Here is a 22,683-nt window from a genome sequence, read left to right as displayed (position 1 = left end):
ATAATGGTTGCCATGGCGACGATGATGTCATAATGGTTGCCATGGCGACCATGATGTCATAATGGTTGCCATGGCGACGATTATGTCATAATGGTTGCCATGGCGACAATGATGTCATAATGGTTGCCATGGCGACGATGATGTCATAATGGTTGCCATGGCGACGATGATGTCATAATGGTTGCCATGGCGACGATTATGGTTGCCATGGCGACTATGATGTCACAATGGTTGCCATGGCGACGATTATGTCATAATGGTTGCCATGGCGACAATGATGTCATAATGGTTGCCATGGCGACGGTGATGTCAAAATGGTTGCCATGGCGACGATGAAGCCAAATGGCTGCCATGGCGACGATGAAGCCATAATGGTTGCCATGGCGACGATGATGTCATAATGGTTGCCATGGCGACGATGAATCCATAATGGTTGCCATGGCGACGATGATGTCATAATGGTTGCCATGGCGACGATGATGTCATAATGGTTGCCATGGCGACGATTATGTCATAATAGTTACCATGGCGACGATGATGTCATAATGGTTGCCATGGCGACGATGATGTCATAATGGTTGCCATGGCGACGATGATGTCATAATGGTTGCCATGGCGACGATTGTGGTTGCCATGTCGACGATGATGTCATAATGGTTGCCATGGCGACAATAAAGTCATAATGGTTGCCATGGCGACGATGATGTCATAATGGTTGCCATGGCGACGATGATGTCATAATGGTTGCCATGGCGATGATGATGTCATAATGGTTACCATGGCAACGATGATGAAATAATGGTTGCCATGGTGACGATGATGTCATAATGATTGCCATGGCGACGATGATGTCTTAATGGTTGCCATGGCGACGATGTCATAATAGGTTGCAATGGTGATGTCATAATAGGTTGATGTCATAATGGTTGCCATGGTGACAGTGATGTCATAACAGGTTGCAATGGTGATGTCATTATGGTTGCAATAGTGATGTCATAATGGTGGCCTTGGTGATGTTGTCATAATGGTTGCCATGGTGCCTTGGTGACGGAGGTGTCATAATGGGTTGCAATGGTGATGTCATAATAGGTTGCAATGGTGATGTCATAATGGTTGCCATGGTGACGTCATAATGGTTGCCATGGTGACGATGATTTCATAATAGGTTGCAATGGTGATGTCATAATAGGTTGCAATGGTGATGTCATAATGGTTGCCACGGTGACGATGATGTCATAATAGGTTGCATTGGTGATGTCATAATAGGTTGCAATGGTGATGTCATAATGGTTGCAACGGTGACGATGATGGCGTAATGGTTGCCATGGCGATGATAAAGTCATAATGGTTGCCATGGCGACGATAACGTCATAATGGTTGCCATGGCGACGATAAAGTCATAATGGTTTCCATGGCGAGGATGATGTCATAAAGGTTGCCATGGCGACGATGATGTTATAATGGTTGCCCTGGTGACGATGTCATAATAGGTTGCCATGGTGGTGTCATAAAGGTTGCAATGATGATGTCATTATGGTTGCAATAGTGATGTCATAATGGTTGCCATGGTGACTATGTCATAATGTTTGCCATGGTGACGATGTCATATTAGTTGCCATGGCGACGATGATGTCATAATGGTTCCCATGGCGACGGTGATGTCATAATGGTTGCCATGGCGGCGGTGATGTCATAATGGTTGCCATGGTGACGATGATGTCATAATGGTTGCCATGGTGACGATGATGTCATAATGGTTGCCATGGCAATGAATATGGTTGCCATGGCAACGATGATGTCATAATGGTTGCCATGGCGACAATAAAGTCATAATGGTTGCCATGGCGACGATGATGTCATAACGGTTGCCATGGCGACTATAATGTCATAATGGTTGCCATGGCGACGATGATGTCATAATGGTTGCCATGGCAACGATGATGTCATAATGGTTGCCATGGCGACAATAGTCATAATGGTTGCCATGGCGGCGATGGTGTCACAATGGTTGCCATGGCAACGATGATGTCATAATAGTTGCCATGGCAACGATGTCACAATGGTTGCCATGGCGATGATGAAGTCATAATGGTTGCCATGGCGACGATTATGTCACAATGGTTGCCATGGTGACGATGATGTCATAATGGTTGCCATGGTGACGATGATGTCATAATGGTTGCCATGGCGACGAAGATGTCATAATGGTTGCCATGGCGACGATGATGTCATAATGGTTGCCATGGCGACTATGATGGTTGCCATGGCGACCATGATATAATGGTTGCCATGGCGACGATGTCATAATGGTTGCCAAGGCGACGATGATGTCATAACGGTTGCCATGGCGACGATAATGTCATAATGGTTGCCATGGCGACGATGATGTCATAATGGTTGCCATGGCAACGATTATGTCATAATGGTTGCCATGGCGACGATGATGTCATAATGGTTGCCATGGCAACGATGATGTCATAATAGTTGCCATGGCAACGATGTCACAATGGTTGCCATGGCGATGATGAAGTCATAATGGTTGCCATGGCGACGATGATGTCACAATGGTTGCCATGGTGACGATGATGTCATAATGGTTGCCATGGTGACGATGATGTCATAATGGTTGCCATGGCGACGAAGATGTCATAATGGTTGCCATGGCGACGATGATGTCATAATGGTTGCCAAGGCGACGATGATGTCATAATGGTTGCCATGGCGACAATGATGTCATAATGGTTGCCATGGCGACGATGGTGTCATAATGGTTGCCATGGCGACGATGATATAATGGTTGCCATGGCGACGATGATGTCATAATGGTTGCCATGGCGACGATGATGTCATTATGGTTGCCTTGGCGATGATGATGTAATAATGGTTGCCATGGCGACGATGATGTCATAATGGTTGCCATGGCGACGATTTCATAATGGTTGCCATGGCGTCGATGATGTCATGATGGTTGCCATGGCGTCGATGATGTCATGATGGTTGCCATGGCGACGATTTCATAATGGTTGCCATGGCGACGATGATGTCATAATGGTTGCCATGGCGACGATGGTGTCATAATGGTTGCCATGGCGACGATGATATAATGGTTGCCATAGCGACGATGATGTCATAATGGTTGCCATGGCGACGATTTCATAATGGTTTCCATGGTGACTATGATGTTATAATGGTTGCCCTGGTGACTATGTCATAATAGGTTGCCATGGTGATGTCATAAAGGTTGCCACGGTGACGATGATGTCATAATGGTTGCCATGGTGACGATGTCATAATAGGTTGCAATTGTGATGTCATAATAGGTTGCAATGATGATGTCATTATGGTTACAATAGTGGTGTCATAATGGTTGCCATGGTGACTATGTCATAATAGGTTGCCTTGGTGACGAAGATGTCATAATAGGTTGCAATGGTGATGTCATAATAGGTTTCAATGGTGATGTCATAATGGTTGCAACGGCGACTATGATGTCGTAATGGTTGCCATGGCGACGATAAAGTCATAATGGTTGCCGTGGCGACTATGATGTCATAATGGTTGCCATGGCGACGATGTCATAATGGTTGCCATGGCGACGATGATGTCATAATGGCTGCCATGGTGACGATGATGTCATAATGGTTGCCATAGCGACGATGATGTCATAATGGTTGCCATGGCGACTATGATGTCACAATGGTTGCCATGACGACGATGATGTCATAATGGTTGCCATGGTGATTGTTCTGTCCTCACTAAATGAGGCAGGCTCATTGTAGCTATCCAGTCAGCTAAACCGCTATACCGGGTCCAATAAGGAGACTGTGGTTGAGTCTGTGCTTTATTAAACGTAGTGGTATATTGATGCGGTGAAACTGTGAACAATGATATACATAGAATCAGTGCATGGTAGGGAACAAATACATACTACACATGATAAACATTATGCATTACATTTCGAAGGCTAGTAACTGGTGCAACTGGTTAAGCTAGGCTAATATAGAGCAGAAATATCTACAGAGAGCATAAAGACATACCGGCAATGCAATCGCAAGGGGGATGAAGTGTAAGCTTCTTTCCTGGAAGGCAAACTGGAAGTGAAATGATAATGGAGGGAAATGTAGGCTGAGCTACCATAATGCATTGCAACGGAGGAGGAGAATCAGACATAAAAAATACATAACAGAAAAATACAACTGTCAACATGACTCTGACCGCTAGAGGGAGCCAAAGCACTACAAATAAAGGTATGAATATATCAAGTCCTGTATACTGGCTGAGAAACTGCAAATTATGCAAACAGATAATTGGAAGTAACAAATTAGATGGCGGAGACAGAACACTCCCCGTCTGACATCAACGGATGTCACTACTCCTTTCTTCCGAAGGCAACAATAGGACCAGTTCAGATACCGGTCTGGAAAATGTCTTAGGTTCATTCCCTTTGGTCATCCTTAGTTCAACTTTGCGGACGTTGCCGTCCTTGCTCGGGAATGTTGCGGTAACTAGACCAAGTGGCCACTGGTTCCGGTGAATTTGACAGTCCTTCACAAGAACAAGGTCACCTACGTTCAAATTAGGTTTAGTAGATTGCCACTTCGTACGTGGCTGCAGGGTAGACAAATATTGTTTGCGCCACCTGTCCCAGAAAGTATTTGCAAGACTTTGTACCTGTCTCCATTGGTGCTTGTAGAGGTCCTTAGCGCCGAATCCTCCTGGAGGGGCACTGGACAGTCCCGTTTTCTGGGTAAGTAGAGTAGCTGGAGTCAATAGCAAGGGCTCCTCAGGGTCGTTAGGAACTGGAACCAAGGGTGTGTAATGCCACTGCTTTGGATGAACTGATCTCCTGATACGTAGCACTCTGTTATTGACATAAACGTAGAATCGCCTGGTTTCGTTGTGGATATATCCCAGGACTACTTTGCTGTCTGAGTAGAACTTGGCCTGTGTCAGGTCGATATCCATTTCGGATGTGATGAACTCCGCTAACTCAACAGCTAGGACTGCGGCACAAAAGCTCTAACCTGGGTATAGTGTGCTCTGGTTGTGGTGCGAGTTTGGCCTTTCCCATAATGAAACCAATGTGGCACTGACCTTTGGAGTCAACAGGTAGGTTTGGTAGGCAACAGCGGCAATCGCTTTGACAGAAGCATCTGCAAATACGTACAGTCTTTGGCTTTGTATTTCAGTAGATGGCACAGGGGCGTATGGTCTTGGCACATTCAGGTTGGAGAGTGCCGCTAACGAGTTCTTCCACTCTTCCCACTGGATCCTCTTATCAGGTGGCAGAGGTGCATCCCAGTCAGATGTTTCCCTAGTTAAGTCTCTTAGTAGGGCCTTGCCTTGTATAGTAACAGGAGCTGCGAAACCCAAGGGATCGTACAGACTGTTGATGGTAGACAGGACGCCTCTACGTGTGAAAGGCCTTTCTTCCTGGTTGACCTGAAAGGTGAAAGTGTCTGACTGTAGATTCCAGAGAAGCCCAAGGCTGCGTTGCATTGGTGCGGGGTCTGACCCCAGGTCCAGGTCTCTGAGACCATTGCATAGGTCCTGAGAAGGGAACACTTCCATGAGTTCTTGGCTGTTTGAGGCTATTTTATGAAGCCTAAGGTTCGAGCAGGCAAGCATGTCCTGGGCTCTCCTGAGAAGACTGATGGCAGTCTCATTTGAAGGCATGGCTTTCAGACAGTCGTCGACATAAAAGTCCTTTTCTATGAATTGCCTGACATCTGCTCCGTATTCTGCTTCTCCTTCCTGAGCCGACCTTTTGAGTCCATAAATGGCGACTGCAGGGGAAGGACTGTTGCCAAAGATGTGCACTCTCATGCGATACTCTGTGACTTCTTTAGTAGGATCATTGTCTCTGTACCAGAAGAATCTTAGGAAGTTCCTGTCTCTCTCTCACAAGGAAACAATGGAACATTTGCTGGATGTCAGCGATGAAGGCAATGGAATCCTTACGGAAGCGCATAAGTACTCCCAGCAGTTTGTTATTGAGGTCTGGTCCTGTTAGTAGAACATCATTTAGGGAGACATCATTAAATTTGGCACTGGAATCGAACACGACTCTAATCTGGCCTGGTTTCTTAGGGTGGTATACTCCGAACATAGGTAGGAACCAGCATTCTTCAGAGTCTTTGAGAGTGGGAGCTAGTTCTGCGTGACAGTTTTCAAAAATCTTTGACATGAAGGAGAAAAAGTGATCTTTCATCTCTGGTTTCTTTTGCAGATTACGTTTGAGAGAGGAGAAACGTTGTAATGCCTGATTTCTGTTGTTCTGTAGACGTGGTCTGTGGGTTTTGAAGGGAAGAGGTGCGACCCAGCTGTTGGTCTCATCTTTAACGAGTCCCTTGTCCGTTACCTCCAAGAACAACTTGTCCTCTACCGACATTGCCACTTGGTTGTCCTGCTTAGTTCTCTGGAAGACTGTGCACCCTAACTGATCCTCATAGCTTCCCGACACTATACTGCTGTCGTGAGTAAAGTCTATTAAATGGTTGGGCAGTTGGATGCTGTGTGGCAGTTCCCTGACATGGAACTCATTGATACAAGGTTGAAACAGAGATGGTCGTCCTTTCTCCATTGTATTTGTCAGCATGCTTGTCACAGAAGATGGGGCGTGCATGCGTCCCAAGCATACGTTGCCAATTATGACCCATCCTAGGTCTAGCTTTTGGGCATAGGGAGCATTGTGGAGTCCATTGATATGACGTCTCACTTTATGAACCTGCAGGATATCTCTCCCCAACAGCAGAATTATCTGGGCCTGATGGTCGAGTTCCGGTATAAGGTGTGCTATTCGCTTTAAGTGAGCGTGATGGATTGCTACATCTGGCGTAGGGATTTCAGATCTGTTGTCTGGGATCTGGTTACATTCGATGATCGTAGGTAGTGGTAGGCAGAATTGTCTGTCTAATGACTCGATTTGGTAGTCTGTAGCTTTCCTGCCTGCTGTTGTCACAGTACCTGCACACGTCTTTAATGAGTAGGGAGTGCTTGGCCCTTTGATGTTGAATAGGTCAAAGAATATTGATCTTGCCAAGGATCGATTACTTTGATCATCCAAGATAGCATACAGTCTTACAGCCTGGTCTCTATGGCCTTTTGGGTATACTCTGACAAGGCATATTTTTGAACAGGACCTACTGTCTATTGTCCCTTTGCAGACCTCGGTACATTGTGAAGTGATCTCTGGCGTAGCTGTATCAGTGTTCCTTTCCTCCCCGCCATGCTCACTGTTAGCTGGCGTGTTTTGTGCACTCCATGGAGCTGGGCCTGGGTGTAGAGCAGTGTTATGGTCTGTGGTGCCACATTCTGTGCATTTTACACTGACCTTGCAGTCCTTGGCGAGATGAGTTGTGGACGAGCAGCACTTGTAGCAGATACCGTTCTCTTTCAGGAAGCTTCTGCGGTCTGGCATAGATTTTCCTCTGAAGGCTCTGCATTTCAGGAGAGGATGAGGCTTCTGATGAAGTGGGCACTGCTTGTCAGGGTCCTGCACCTTTGTCTCTGATTGGGAGCAGCCAGCAGACCTGTAATTAGAACCTGGAGAAGAAACATAAGTCTTGTGTACTGCCACAGATGTTCTGCGTGGATTTGCAGGTGGTGACGGTGTGGCATATGGCATTGCAAAGTCAAAGCTGGGATCGTTTCTAATTCTCGCTTGTTGGTGTATAAAGTCTACAAAAACGGAGAAGGGGGGAAATGGAACACTGTGTTTGTATTTGTACGTGGAACCATGTGTGAGCCACCTCTCCTGTAGATTGTAGGGTAACTTCTGGACTATAGGGTTAACACCTCTGGCTGTGTCGAGAAATGCAAGTCCCTGTAGGTCGTCCTCGTATTTGGCAACTTGGACTTCCTTTAGTAGGTCGCTTAGCTCTCTAAGTTTCTGGAGACCTTTGTTAGAAATTTTAGGAAAGTCATCGATTCTTTTGAACAAGGCTCTTTCTATTACCTCTGCCGAACCGTAACACTCATCCAGCCTCTTCCAGATCTCTCTGAGGCCAGTCTCCGGGCGATTTATATTAATGTCTCTGATTCTTACTGCGTGTTTGACTGACTCTTCTCCCAGGTATTTGACTAACAGGTCTATCTCTTCCCTGTGTTGTAGCCCCAAGTCTCTAATGACATTTTGGAAGGAAGCTTTCCAAGCTCTGTATCCTTCAGCTTGGTCAGTGAATTTCATGAGCCCCTTGGCAACCAGTTCACGTCGTGTGAAGAACTTGGCAAATTCTGTCGTGAACCGGTTGTCAGCAGAGTATACTGGTGATGGGTCGCCCTGATAGTGATGTGAGGTGCGTTCATACCTGTTAGTGTCCTCAGGGTGGCGCCAGCCGGTGTCGTATTGCTTCGGTCTGACGTACGGTGTGTCAGCAGGGTGATCCACGTTGGTTACCTGGTGAGGGGCAAGGTAGTCATTAGCAGAGTTGTTTTGTCTCACGTTTTCGAGTTTGTTTCTGTCCTGGAGCTGAGCCTCGTGATGACTCTCGCTAACTTCGCTGGAGACGTCATACTCTTGTTTTGGTACTGGTTCAGGGTTATAGTTTGGATCAGGAAGTTCATTAACATACTGAGATGTGCGTTGTGGTGAGTCTTGTAGTGGAAACTCCAGACTCGACATACTGCTTTGGCTATGCGGCTTGGGACTTTGCGCGGCTTCTAGCGATTCCGCTTCAGCGAGGGCTGCGGCAGCTTCCCTTTTTGCTGCTAGGCTTTCTAAGGCAGCATCCACACGTTCCTTCTCTAACTTAAGTTTCATCTCTTGGTCAGCAAAGCTTGCTCGCATTTTGGCGGCTTCGGCATTTGCGCGGGCAATGGCGACCGCGCTGGTGATGGATGTTGTCTTTGAGGAGACGGAAGTAACAGATCTTGTTCTATGCGATTTGTGAGACATGGTGTCTTGGGAAAGTGCTTGGCTGTGCAGAGATTGCTGTAGCTGTATTTAGTCTCTGAGTAGCCGGTGACTTGAATCCCACTAGTTGGATGGCTGCCGTTTCACTGTTCTGTCCTCACTAAATGAGGCAGGCTCATTGTAGCTATCCAGTCAGCTAAACCGCTATACCGGGTCCAATAAGGAGACTGTGGTTGAGTCTGTGCTTTATTAAACGTAGTGGTATATTGATGCGGTGAAACTGTGAACAATGATATACATAGAATCAGTGCATGGTAGGGAACAAATACATACTACACATGATAAACATTATGCATTACATTTCGAAGGCTAGTAACTGGTGCAACTGGTTAAGCTAGGCTAATATAGAGCAGAAATATCTACAGAGAGCATAAAGACATACCGGCAATGCAATCGCAAGGGGGATGAAGTGTAAGCTTCTTTCCTGGAAGGCAAACTGGAAGTGAAATGTAGGCTGAGCTACCATAATGCATTGCAAAGGAGGAGGAGAATCAGACATAAAAAATACATAACAGAAAAATACAACTGTCAACATGACTCTGACCGCTAGAGGGAGCCAAAGCACTACAAATAAAGGTATGAATATATCAAGTCCTGTATACTGGCTGAGAAACTGCAAATTATGCAAACAGATAATTGGAAGTAACAAATTAGATGGCGGAGACAGAACAGCGATGATGATGACACAATGGTTGCCATGGCGACGATGAAGTCATAATGGTTGCCATGGCGACGATGATGTCAAAATGGTTGCCATGGCGACGATGATGTCATAATGGTTGCCATGGCGACGATGATGTCATAATGGTTGCCATGGCGACGATGATGTCATAATGGTTGCCATGGCGACGATTGTGGTTGCCATGGCGACGATGATGTCATAATGGTTGCCATGGCGACAATAAAGTCATAATGGTTGCCATGGCGACAATGATGTCATAATGGTTGCCATGGCGACTATGATGCCACAATGGTTGCCATGACGACGATGATGTCATAATGATTGCCATGGCGATGATGATGACACAATGGTTGCCATGGCGACGATGATGTCATAATGGTTGCCATGACGACGATGATGCCATAATGGTTGCCATGGCGACGATGATGTCATAATGGTTGCCATGGCGACGATGATGTAATAAATGGTTGGCATGGCGACAATAAAGTCATAATGGTTGCCATGGCGACGATTATGTCATAATGGTTGCCATGGCGACGATTATGTCATAATGGTTGCCGTGGCGGCAATGATGTCATAATGGTTGCCGTGGCGACGATGATGTCATAATGGTTGCCATGGCGACGATGATGTCATAATAGTTGCCATGGCGATGATGATGTCATAATGGTTACCATGGCAACGATGATGACATAATGGTTGCCATGGTGACGATGATGTCATAATGATTGCCATGGCGACGATGATGTCTTAATGGTTGCCATGGCGACGATGATGTCATAATAGGTTGCCTTGGTGACGAAGATGTCATAATAGGTTGCAATGGTGACGTCATAATAGGTTGTAATGGTGATGTCATAATCGGTTCCAATGGTGATGTCATAATAGGTTGCAATGGTGATCTCATAATGGTTGCCACGGTGACGATGTCATAATAGGTTGCAATGGTGATGTCATAATAGGTTGAGGTCATAATGGTTGCCATGGTGACAGTGATGTCATAATAGGTTGCAATGGTGATGTCATAATGGTTGCCACGGTGACGATGTCATAATAGGTTGCAATGGTGATGTCATAATAGGTTGCAATGGTGATGTCATAATGGTTGCCATGGCGATGATGATGTCATAATGGTTGCCATGGTGACGATGATGTCATAATGGTTGCTACGGTGATGATGATGTCATAATAGGTTGCAGTGGTGATGTCATAACAGGTTGCAATGGTGATGTCATTATGGTTGCAATAGTGATGTCATAACGGTTGCCTTGGTGATGTTGTCATAATGGTTGCCATGGTGCCTTGGTGACGGAGATGTCTTAATGGGTTGCAATGGTGATGTCATAATAGGTTGCAATGGTGATGTCATAATGGTTGCCATGGTGACGATTATGTCATAATGGTTGCCATGGTGACGATGATGTCATAATGGTTGCTACGGTGATGATGATGTCATAATAGGTTGCAGTGGTGATGTCATAACAGGTTGCAATGGTGATGTCATAATGGTTGCCATGGTGACGTCATAATGGTTGCCATGGTGACGATGATTTCATAATAGGTTGCAATGGTGATGTCATAATAGGTTGCAATGGTGATGTCATAATGGTTGCCACGGTGACGATGATGTCATAATAGGTTGCAATGGTGATGTCATAATAGGTTGCAATGGTGATGTCATAATGGTTGCAACGGTGATGATGATGTCGTAATGGTTGCCATGGCGATGATAAAGTCATAATGGTTGCCATGGCGACGATAAAGTCATAATGGTTGCCATGGCGACGATAAAGTCATAATGGTTTCCATGGCGAGGATGATGTCATAATGGTTGCCATGGCGACGATGATGTCATAATGGTTGCCATGGCGATTATGATGTCATAATGGTTGCCATGGCGACGATGATGTCATAATGGTTGCCTTGGCGACGATTTTATAATGGTTTCCATGGTGACTATGATGTTATAATGGTTGCCCTGGTGACGATGTCATAATAGGTTGCCATGGTGATGTCATAAAGGTTGCACTGATGATGTCATTATGGTTGCAATAGTGATGTCATAATGGTTGCCATGGTGACTATGTCATAATGTTTGCCATGGTGACGATGTCATATTAGTTGCCATGGCGACGATTATGTCATAATGGTTCCCATGGCGACGGTGATGTCATAATGGTTGCCATGGTGACGATGATGTCATAATGGTTGCCATGGCAACGATTATGGTTGCCATGGCGACGATGATGTCATAATGGTTGCCATGGCGACAATAAAGTCATAATGGTTGCCATGGTGACGATGATATCATAATGGTTGCCATGGCGACGTTGATGTCACAATGGTTGCCATGACGACGATGGTGTCATTATAGTTACCATGGCGACGATGATGTCATAATGGTTGCCATGGCGACGATGATGTCATAATGGTTGCCATGGTGACAATTATGTAATAATGGTTGCCATGGCGATGATGATGTCATAATGGTTGCCATGGCGACGATGATGTCATAATGGTTGCCATGGTGACGATGATGTCATAATGGTTGCCATGGCGACGATTGTGGTTGCCATGGCGACTACGATGTCATAATGGTTGCCATGGCGACAATAAAGTCATAATGGTTGCCATGGCGATGATGATGTCATAATAGTTGCCATGGCGACTATGATGTCACAATGGTTGCCATGACGACGATGATGTCATAATGGTTGCCATGGCGATGATGATGACACAATGGTTGCCATGGCGACGATGATGTCATAATGGTTGCCATGGCGACGATGATGCCATAATGGTTGCCATGGCGACAGATATGGTTGCAGTGGCGACGATGATGTCATAATGGTTGCCATGGCGACGATGATGTCATAAATGGTTGGCATGGCGACAATAAAGTCATAATGGTTGCCATGGCGACGATGATGTCATTATGGTTGCCATGGCGACAATGATGTCATAATGGTTGCCATGGTGACAAATATGGTTGCCATGGCGACGATGATGTCATAATGGTTGCCATGGCGACGATGATGGTTGCCATGGCGACGATGATGTCATATTGGTTGCCATGGCGACGATGATGTCATAACGGTTGCTATGGCGACGATGATGTCATAATGGTTGCCATGGCGACGATGATGTCATAATGGTTGCCAAGGCGACGATGAAGTCATAATGGTTGCCATGGCGACGATAATGTCATAATGGTTGCCATGGCGACGATGATGTCATAATGGTTGCCATGGCGACAAATATGGTTGCCATGGCGACGATGATGACACAATGGTTGCCATGGCGACAATGATGTCATAATGGTTGCCATGGTGACGAATATGGTTGCCATGGCGACGATGATGTCATAATGGTTGCCATAGCGACGATGATGTCATAATGGTTGCCATGGCGACTATTATGTCATAATGGTTGCCATGGCGACGATGATGTCATAATAGTTGCCATGGCAACGATGATGTCATAATGGTTGCCAAGGCGACGATGATGTCATAATGGTTGCCAAGGCGACGATGATGTCATAATGGTTGCCATGGCGACTATGATGGTTGCCATGGCGACGATCATGTCATAATGGTTGCCATGGCGACGATGATGTCATAATGGTTGCCATGGCGACGGTGATGTCATTAATGGTTGCCATGGCGACGATGATGTCATAATGTTTGCTATGCCGACGATGATGTCATAATGGTTGCCATGGCGACGATAAAGTCATAATGGTTGCCATGGCGACAATGATGACATAATGGTTGCCATAGTGACGATGTCATAATGGTTACCATGGCGACAATGTCATAATGGTTGCCATGGCACCGACAATGTCATAATGGTTGCCATGGCGACGACGATGTCATAATGGTTGCCATGGCGACGATAAAGTCATAATAGTTGCCATGGCGAATATGATGTTCTAATGGTTGCCCTGCTTACGATGTCATAATAGGTTGCCGTGGTGATGTCATGGTTGCCATGGCGACGAAAAAGTCATAATGGTTGCCATGGTGACGATGATGTCATAATGGTTGCCATTGTGAAGACGATGTCATAATGGTTGCCACGGCGACTACTGTCATAATGGTTGCCACGGCGATGACTATGTCATAATGGTTGCCATGGTGACGACTATTTCATAATGGTTGCCATGGCGACTATGATGGTTGCCATGTCGACGATGATGTCATAATGGTTGCCATGGCGACGATGATGTCATAATAGTTGCCATGGCAACGATGATGTCATAATGGTTGCCAAGGTGACGATGATGTCATAATGGTTGCCATGGCGACGATGATGTCATAATGGTTGCCAAGGCGACGATGATGTCATAATGGTTGCCATGGCGACTATGATGGTTGCCATGGCGACGATCATGTCATAATGGTTGCCATGGCGACGATGATGTCATAATGGTTGCCATGGCGACGGTGATGTCATTAATGGTTGCCATGGCGACGATGATGTCATAATGTTTGCTATGCCGACGATGATGTCATAATGGTTGCCATGGCAACGATAAAGTCATAATGGTTGCCATGGCGACAATGATGACATAATGGTTGCCATAGTGACGATGTCATAATGGTTACCATGGCGACGATGTCATAATGGTTGCCATGGCACCGACAATGTCATAATGGTTGCCATGGCGACGACGATGTCATAATGGTTGCCATGGCGACGATAAAGTCATAATAGTTGCCATGGCGAATATGATGTTCTAATGGTTGCCCTGCTTACGATGTCATAATAGGTTGCCGTGGTGATGTCATGGTTGCCATGGCGACGAAAAAGTCATAATGGTTGCCATGGTGACGATGATGTCATAATGGTTGCCATTGTGAAGACGATGTCATAATGGTTGCCACGGCGACTACTGTCATAATGGTTGCCACGGCGATGACTATGTCATAATGGTTGCCATGGTGACGATTATGTCATAATGGTTGCCATGGCGACTATGATGGTTGCCATGTCGACGATGATGTCATAATGGTTGCCATGGCGATGATGATGTCATAATGGTTGCCATGGTGATGATGATATAATGGTTGCCATGGCGACAATGATGTCATAATGGTTGCCATAGCGACTATGATGTCATAATGGTTGCCATGGCGACGATGATTTCATAATGGTTGCCATGGCGACGATGATGTCATAATGTTTGCCATGGCGACGATGATGTCATAATGGTTGCCATGGCGACGATGATGTCATAATGTTTGCCATGGCGACGATGATGTCATAATGTTTGCTATGCCGACGATGATGTCATAATGGTTGCCATGGCAACGATAAAGTCATAATGGTTGCCATGGCGACAATGATGACATAATGGTTGCCATAGTGACGATGTCATAATGGTTACCATGGCGACGATGTCATAGTGGTTGCCATGGCACCGACAATATTATAATGGTTGCCATGGCGACGACGATGTCATAATGGTTGCCATGGCGACGATAAAGTCATAAGTCAGTTGCCATGGCGAATATGATGTTCTAATGGTTGCCCTGGTTACGATGTCATAATAGGTTGCCATGGTGATGTCATGGTTGCCATGACGACGGAAAAAGTCATAATGGTTGCCATGGCGACGAGTATGTCATAATGGTTGCTATGGCGACGATGATGTCATAATGGTTGCCATGGCGATGAAGAAGTCATAATGGTTGCCATTGCGACGATGATGTCATAATGGTTGCCATTGCGACGATGATGACATAATGGTTGCCATGGCGACAATGATGTCATAATGGTTGCCATGGCGACTATGAAGTCATAATGGTTGCCATGGCGACGATAAAGTCATAATGGTTGCCATGGCGACGATAAAGTCATAATGGTTGACATGGCGACGATGATGTCATAATGGTTGCCATGGTGACGATGATGCCATAATGGTTGCCATGGCGACGATGATTGTTGCCATTGCGATGATGATGTCATAATGGTTGCTATGGCGACGATGATGTCATAATGGTTGCCATGGCGACGATGATGTCATAATGGTTGCCATGGCAACGATGATGTCATAATGGTTGCCATGGCAACGATGATGTCATAATGTTAGCTATGCCGACGATGATGTCATAATGGTTGCCATGGCGACAATGATGACATAATGGTTGCCATGGCGACGATGTCATAATGGTTACCATGGCGAAGACATGTCATAATGGTTGCCATGGCAACGACAATGTCATAATGGTTGCCATGGCGACGAAGATGTCATAATGGTTGCCATGGCGACGAAGATGTCATAATGGTTGCCATGGCGACGATAAAGTCATAATAGTTGCCATGGCGAATATGATGTTATAATGGTTGCCCTGGTGACGATGTCATAATAGGTTGCCATGGTGATGTCATGGTTGCCATGGCGACGAAAAAGTCATAATGGTTGCCATGGTGACGATGATGTCATAATGGTTGCCATTGTGAAGACGATGTCATAATGGTTGCCTCGGCGACGACTGTCATAATGGTTGCCACGGCGATGACTATGTCATAATGGTTGCCATGGCGACGATGATGGTTGCCATGTCGACGATGATGTCATAATGGTTGCCATGGCGATGATGATGTCATAATGGTTGCCATGGTGATGATGATGTCATCATGGTTGCCATGGCGACGATGATGTCATAATGGTTGCCATGGCGACTATGATGGTTGCCATGACGATGATATCATAATGGTTGCCATGGCGACGATGATGTCATAATGTTTGCTATGCTGACGATGATGTCATAATGGTTGCCATGGCAACGATAAAGTCATAATGGTTGCCATGACGACAATGATGACATAATGGTTGCCATGGTGACGATGTCATAATGGTTACCATGGCGACGATGTCATAATGGTTGCCATGGCACCGACAATGTCATAATGGTTGCCATGGCGACGACGATGTCATAATGGTTGCCATGGCGACGATAAAGTCATAATAGTTGCCATGGCGAATATGATGTTCTAATGGTTGCCCTGGTTACGATGTCATAATAGGTTGCCATCGTGATGTCATGGTTGCCATGATGACGAAAAAGTCATAATGGTTGCCATGGCGACGAGGATGTCACAATGGTTGCCATGGCGACGATGACTTCATAATGGTTGCCATGGCGATGATGAAGTCATAATGGTTGCCATTGCGACGATGATGTCATAATGGTTGCCATTGCGACGATGATGTCATAATGGTTGCCATGGCGACAATGATGTCATAATGGTTGCCATGGCGACTATGAAGTCATAATGGTTGCCATGGCGATGATAAAGTCATAATGGTTGCCATGGCGACGATAAAGTCATAATGGTTGACATGGCGACGATGATGTCATAATGGTTGCTATGGCGACGATGATGTCATAATGGTTGCCATGGCGACGATGATGTCATAATGGTTGCCATGGCAACGATGATGTCATAATGGTTGCCATGGCAACGATGATGTCATAATGTTTGCTATGCCGACGATGATGTCATAATGGTTGCCATGGCAACGATAAAGTCATAATTGTTGCCATGGCGACAATGATGACATAATGGTTGCCATGGCGACGATGTCATAATGGTTACCATGGCGACGACATGTCATAATGGTTGCCATGGCAACGACAATGACATAATGGTTGCCATGGAGACGACAATGTCATAATGGTTGCCATGGCGATGATAAAGTCATAATAGTTGCCATGGCGAATATGATGTTATAATGGTTGCCCTGGTGACGATGTCATAATAGGTTGCCATGGTGATGTCATGGTTGCCATGGCGACGAAAAAGTCATAATGGTTGCCATGGCGACGATGATGTCATAATGGTTGCCATGGCAACGATGATGTCATAATGGTTGCCATGGCGACAATGATGTCATAATGGTTGCCATGGTGATGATGTCATAATGGTTGCCATGGCGACTATGATGTCATAATGGATGTCATGGCGACGATGATGTCATAATGGTTGCCATGGTGACGATGATTTCATAATGGTTGCCATGGTGACTATGATGTTATAACTAGACTGGCGGCCTCGACCAATCAGAGATGGGCACAGCATGGCGACGATGATGTCATAAAGGTTGCCTCGACCAATCAGCGACGGGCACAGTCTGCCGCGAATTCTGGAATCATCATTGTCCATATACTACGGGGACATGCATATTCTAGAATACCCGATGCGTTAGAATCGGGCCACAATCTAGTATATTATATTTACAGACAGTAGCTTGCAAAAGTATTCACCCCCTTGGCATTTTTAATGTTTTGCTACCTCACAACCTAGAATTTCACTGTTGTTTTGAGGGTTTGCATCAGTTCATCTAAAGAACATGCCTATAACTCTGAACATTTGTTTTTCTTTTTATTGTGAAGCAAACAACAAATAGGACAATCACTGTCCTTCAGTGTGCATAACTGTTCACCCCTAAAGTCAGTACTTTGTGGAGCCTCCTTTTTCAGAAATTACAGTCGCAAGTCACTTTGAATAAGTCTCTACGAATTTTCCACATCTTGTCACTGGGATTTTTGCCCATTCTTCAAGCTAAAACTGCTCCAGCTTCTTCACGTTAGATGGTTTCCTCTTATGAACAGCAATATTCAAGTCTGACCACAGATTCTCAATGGATTGAGGTCTGGGCTTTGACGAGGCCGCTCCAAAACATTTACAAATCTCCCCTTAAACCACGCGAGTGTTGCTTTAGCAGTATGCTTTGGGTCATTGTCTTGAGGAAGGTGAATCTATACCCCAGTCTCAAATCACTAACAGACTTAACCATGTTTTGCTCAAAAATATCTCTGTATGTGACACTATCCACCTTCCCTTTAACACAGACCATTTTCCCTGTCCCTGCTGCTGAAAACATCTCCACAGCATGATGCCTGCCACCACTGTGTTTCACTGTGGGGATGGTGTTCTTGGGGTGATGAGCTTTGTTGGTTTGGCGCCAGACATAACGTTTACCTTGGTGACCAGAAAGTTTAATTTTGGTCTCATCTGACCACAGCACCTTCCTCTATACATTTGGAGAGTCTTCCACATGTCTTTTGGCAAACTCAAACCGAGCCTTACAATTTATGCGTGTAAGTAAAGGCTATTTTCTGCCCACTCTGCCATATAGGCCACGTCTATGGAGTGTTTATTGTAGTCGTGTGGACAGATACTCCACTCTCTGCATGGGAACTGTGCAACTGTAAGCGCCCCCTAGTGGCAGATGCATTGAATAGAAATCTATGACTATAAAGAGGAATTCGAGACTTTTCCTTTAATATTAGAACTATTATACATTTTTTGGCTCAAAATGCCCAATTGTCTAGGATATAATTTTATCTTGTTCTTTCAGAAACTGAGCATTCATGTAAAGTCTGCTGCCGAAACAGCGATGGGACCTGCAGCCCGTACACGGACGCCTCCAAGCAGAACCGCTTGCTACGGAAAGGAAAGCCGTGCACCGTGGGCTTCTGTGATGGCAATGTAAGCGGTCACCTGTCTGTATCTGAAGCTTCCAGATATTTAGACTCTGATCATCGGAGTCACCGCGCAGAGCGTTCCGTGTGTATACAGTCGGGGCGAAGCACAAGTGTCGCCCGCCTCCTGAAATCTGCTCGTGGTGAATAGCTATGGGGGCACCCATTCTCCTCTGCTTTATTTCTCGTGTGCTTTTTCTTATAGGGAAAATGTGAGAAACAAGTGCAAGATGTGATCGAGAGGATCTGGGACTTCATAGACAAACTGAGCATCAATATGTTGGGTAAGTGATTTCTACAGTGTATATACAGTGGCATGTAAAAGTTTGGGCACCCCTGGTCAACTGTGAACAGTTAAGCAAGTTGAAGATGAAATGATCTCTAAAAGGGATAACGGTAAACATGACACATTTCCATTGGCTGATGTAAAGGTTTGCGCACCCTGCATGGATAGTACCTAGTAGCACCTCCTTTTGCAAGTATCACAGCCTGAAAATGCTTTTTGTAGCCAGACAAGAGTCTTTCAATTTTTGTTTGAGGGATTTTCATCCATTCTTCCTTAGAACATTCTTCCAGTTCTGTGAGATTCCTGGGTCGTCTTGCAATAACTGCTATTTTGAGGTCTAGCCACAAATTTTCAATGATGTTCAGATCAGGGGACTGTGAGGGCCATTGTAAAACCTCCAGCTTTGCTCCTTAAATTGTGTAAAACCATTCACAAATGCAAAAAAGATCAACTAACTAAAATGTCTTGTTTTTGTTTTATTAATTAGTTGATCTTTTTGCCATTGGGTGTTGGTAGCAACTTCTATTTGTTTCCCTTCCAGGAGTTGTCCTTTATGCAAGGTATTGCCTTTTAAGCAATTGCCATAGACATACAAATAGCGCGGAGATCTTTCTGTATGTTTTATATTGGTGAATATTCTACTAGTATCTCCGGCATCTAGCAGTGTGATTAGCATTGCTTTCGAGGTGCTGGTGTATTTACTATTCAAAGTAATTTTGCGCTAAAGATGATTTTTGGCTTTGCGCAGCATTCATGAACTGTGCGCACCATTTTGAAGATTTTTACATATAAGACAGCAATGAATACCGCAAGACTAAAATGAAGTGACTTTATAAAAAAAAAAAGGTTATATAGCAAGGCTCGTTATAGGGTTGATAGTGACAGTTAGGATTGCTACTTCCAATAGGTGGCGCTAGAATCCAACTCCTTCTCTGAAGAGCCAATTTGCAAATTTCATTAAACAGAGGAGCATTGCAGGTCGAATAAGCCTCCTTACTCTGGCATGTCACTGTCCACAAGGAGAGATTTTACCCCTTAGGCCTCCGAGGCTGCTCATACAGTCAAATCAGATCTCTTGCTTTGCACTGATGAGGGGCAAACACTATGAAACACGTATCTGCAAATATAGTATCTGGTTTGGCTTTTATCCTAAAAGGTACCTTCACACTAACCGACTTTGCAGCGATAACGATAGCGATCCGTGACGTTGCAGCGTCCTGGATAGCGATATCGTTGTGTTTGACACGCAGCAGCGATCTGGATCCCGCTGTGATATCGCTGGTCGTTGCTGAAAGTCCAGAACTTTATTTGGTCGTCAGATCGGCGTGTATCGTCGTGTTTGACAGCAAAAGCAACGATGCCAGCAATGTTTTACAATGGTAACCAGGGTAAACATCGGGTTACTAAGTGCAGGGCCGCACTTAGTAACCCGATATTTACCCTGGTTACCATTGTAAATGTAAAAAAAAAAACGTACATACTCACCTTCTGATGTCCGTCAGGTCCCTGGCCGTCTGCTTCCCGCACTGACTGTGAGCGCCAGCCGTAAAGCACAGCACAGCGGTGACGTCACCGCTGTGCTCTGCTTTTACTTTACGGCCGGCCGGAGCTCACAGTCAGTGCGGGAAGCAGACGGCCAGGGACCTGACGGACATCAGAAGGTGAGTATGTACGTTTTTGGTTTTTTTACATTTACAATGGTAACCAGGGTAAACATCGGGTTACTAAGCGTGGCCCTGCACTTAGTAACCCGATGTTTACCCTGGTTACCCGGGGACTTTGGCATCGTTGGTCGCTGGAGAGCTGTCTGTGTGACAGCTCACCAGCGACCAATCAGCGACGCTGCAGCGATCGGCATGGTTGTCGATATTGCTGCAGCGTCGCTTAATGTGACGGTACCTTAAGTCATGTGACAAGGCGCGTTAAAGGGTCGATATTGACTCTTAGGATTACTGCTTCCAACAGGTGGCGCTAGAGCCCAAGTCCTCGTCCTCTCAGAAGAGGCAATTTGCATATAAAAAACTATGCAAATCAGGAATGTGTGTCCATTTATGTCCTATCATGGGATAAGACATAAATGTATGACCGATGCAGGGCACACCTCTGTATCCTGAGAATGGGGGCCCTTCAGGTACAAAGTAAGGCAGAAGCGACAGGAGCCAAAGCTGCCACATGCTGTAGCCGGTCAGAGAGGACGTGTGCAGGGTCCACATTGACCTCGCGCAGATGGAGGCGCCGGTCCCAGGCTGTCACGCTTATGGGCCTTACTATCTGAGATCCGGAGTGCGGTGGTTTTATAACGTTTTCTCCATTATCTGTCTCTTTCTTTCCTGCAGGCAAGTTCCTGGCAGACAACATTGTGGGATCGGTCATCGTCTTTTCTTTGCTATTCTGGATTCCTCTCAGTATTCTTGTCCACTGTGTGGTGAGTGCATCAGGGATTCCCTATCCTTGGTGTTCATACAGAGGGGTCTCCATCATAGCCCACCCCCCGCTATCATACAGAGGCATCTCCACTAATAGCCCACCCCCCGCTATCATACAGAGGGGTCTCCATCATAGCCCCCCCCCCCCCCGCTATCATACTGAGGGGTCTCCACTCATAGTCCACCCCCGCTATCATACAGAGGGGTCTCCATCATAGCCCCCCCCCCCCGCTATCATACAGAGGGGTCTCCACTCATAGTCCACCCCTGCTATCATACAGAGGGGTCTCCACTAATAGCCCACCCCCGCTATCATACAGAAGGGTCTCCACTAATAGCCCACCCCCGCTATCATACAGAGGGGTCTCCACTCATAGCCCACCCCCCCGCTATCATACAGAGGGGTCTCCATCATAGCCCACCCCCGCTATCATACAGAGGGGTCTCCACTCATAGCCCACCCCCCGCTATCATACAGAGGGGTCTCCATCATAGCCCACCCCCCGCTATCATACAGAGGGATCTCCACTCACAGCCCACCCCCCCGCTATCATACAGAGGGGTCTCCATCATAGCCCACCCCCCGCTATCATACAGAGGGGTCTCCATCATAGCCCACCCCCCGCTATCATACAGAGGGGTCTCCACTAATAGCCCACCCCCGCTATCATACAGAGGGGTCTCCACTCGTAGCCCACCCCCGCTATCATACAGAGGGGTCTCCATCATAGCCCACCCCCCCGCTATCATACAGAGGGGTCTCCATTCATAGCCCCCCCCCCGCTATCATACAGAGGGGTCTCCTCTCATTGCCCACCTCCCGCTATCATACAGAGGGGTCTCCACCCATAGCGCACCCCCCCGCTATCATACAGAGGGGT

General features: G+C 46.0%; 1 protein-coding gene across 1 annotated transcript in view; it reads left to right on the top strand.

Moving 5' to 3' along the window:
- The window catches only part of ADAM17 (ADAM metallopeptidase domain 17), a 211,211-nt gene that overhangs the window by 173,203 nt on the left and 15,325 nt on the right, over window positions 1–22,683 (top strand). Inside the window, exons 16-18 of the mRNA XM_077291410.1 lie at window positions 18,967–19,097; window positions 19,296–19,374; window positions 21,713–21,801. Coding sequence (XP_077147525.1) covers window positions 18,967–19,097; window positions 19,296–19,374; window positions 21,713–21,801 — 299 coding nt within the window. The remainder of the gene's footprint in view (window positions 1–18,966; window positions 19,098–19,295; window positions 19,375–21,712; window positions 21,802–22,683) is intronic.

The sequence above is a fragment of the Ranitomeya variabilis genome, chromosome 2 (genome assembly GCF_051348905.1).
Source record: "Ranitomeya variabilis isolate aRanVar5 chromosome 2, aRanVar5.hap1, whole genome shotgun sequence".
Lineage (NCBI taxonomy): Eukaryota > Metazoa > Chordata > Amphibia > Anura > Dendrobatidae > Ranitomeya > Ranitomeya variabilis.
The sequence above is the reverse complement of the archived record's forward strand: the minus strand, read 5'-3'. Positions and strand labels throughout refer to the sequence as shown.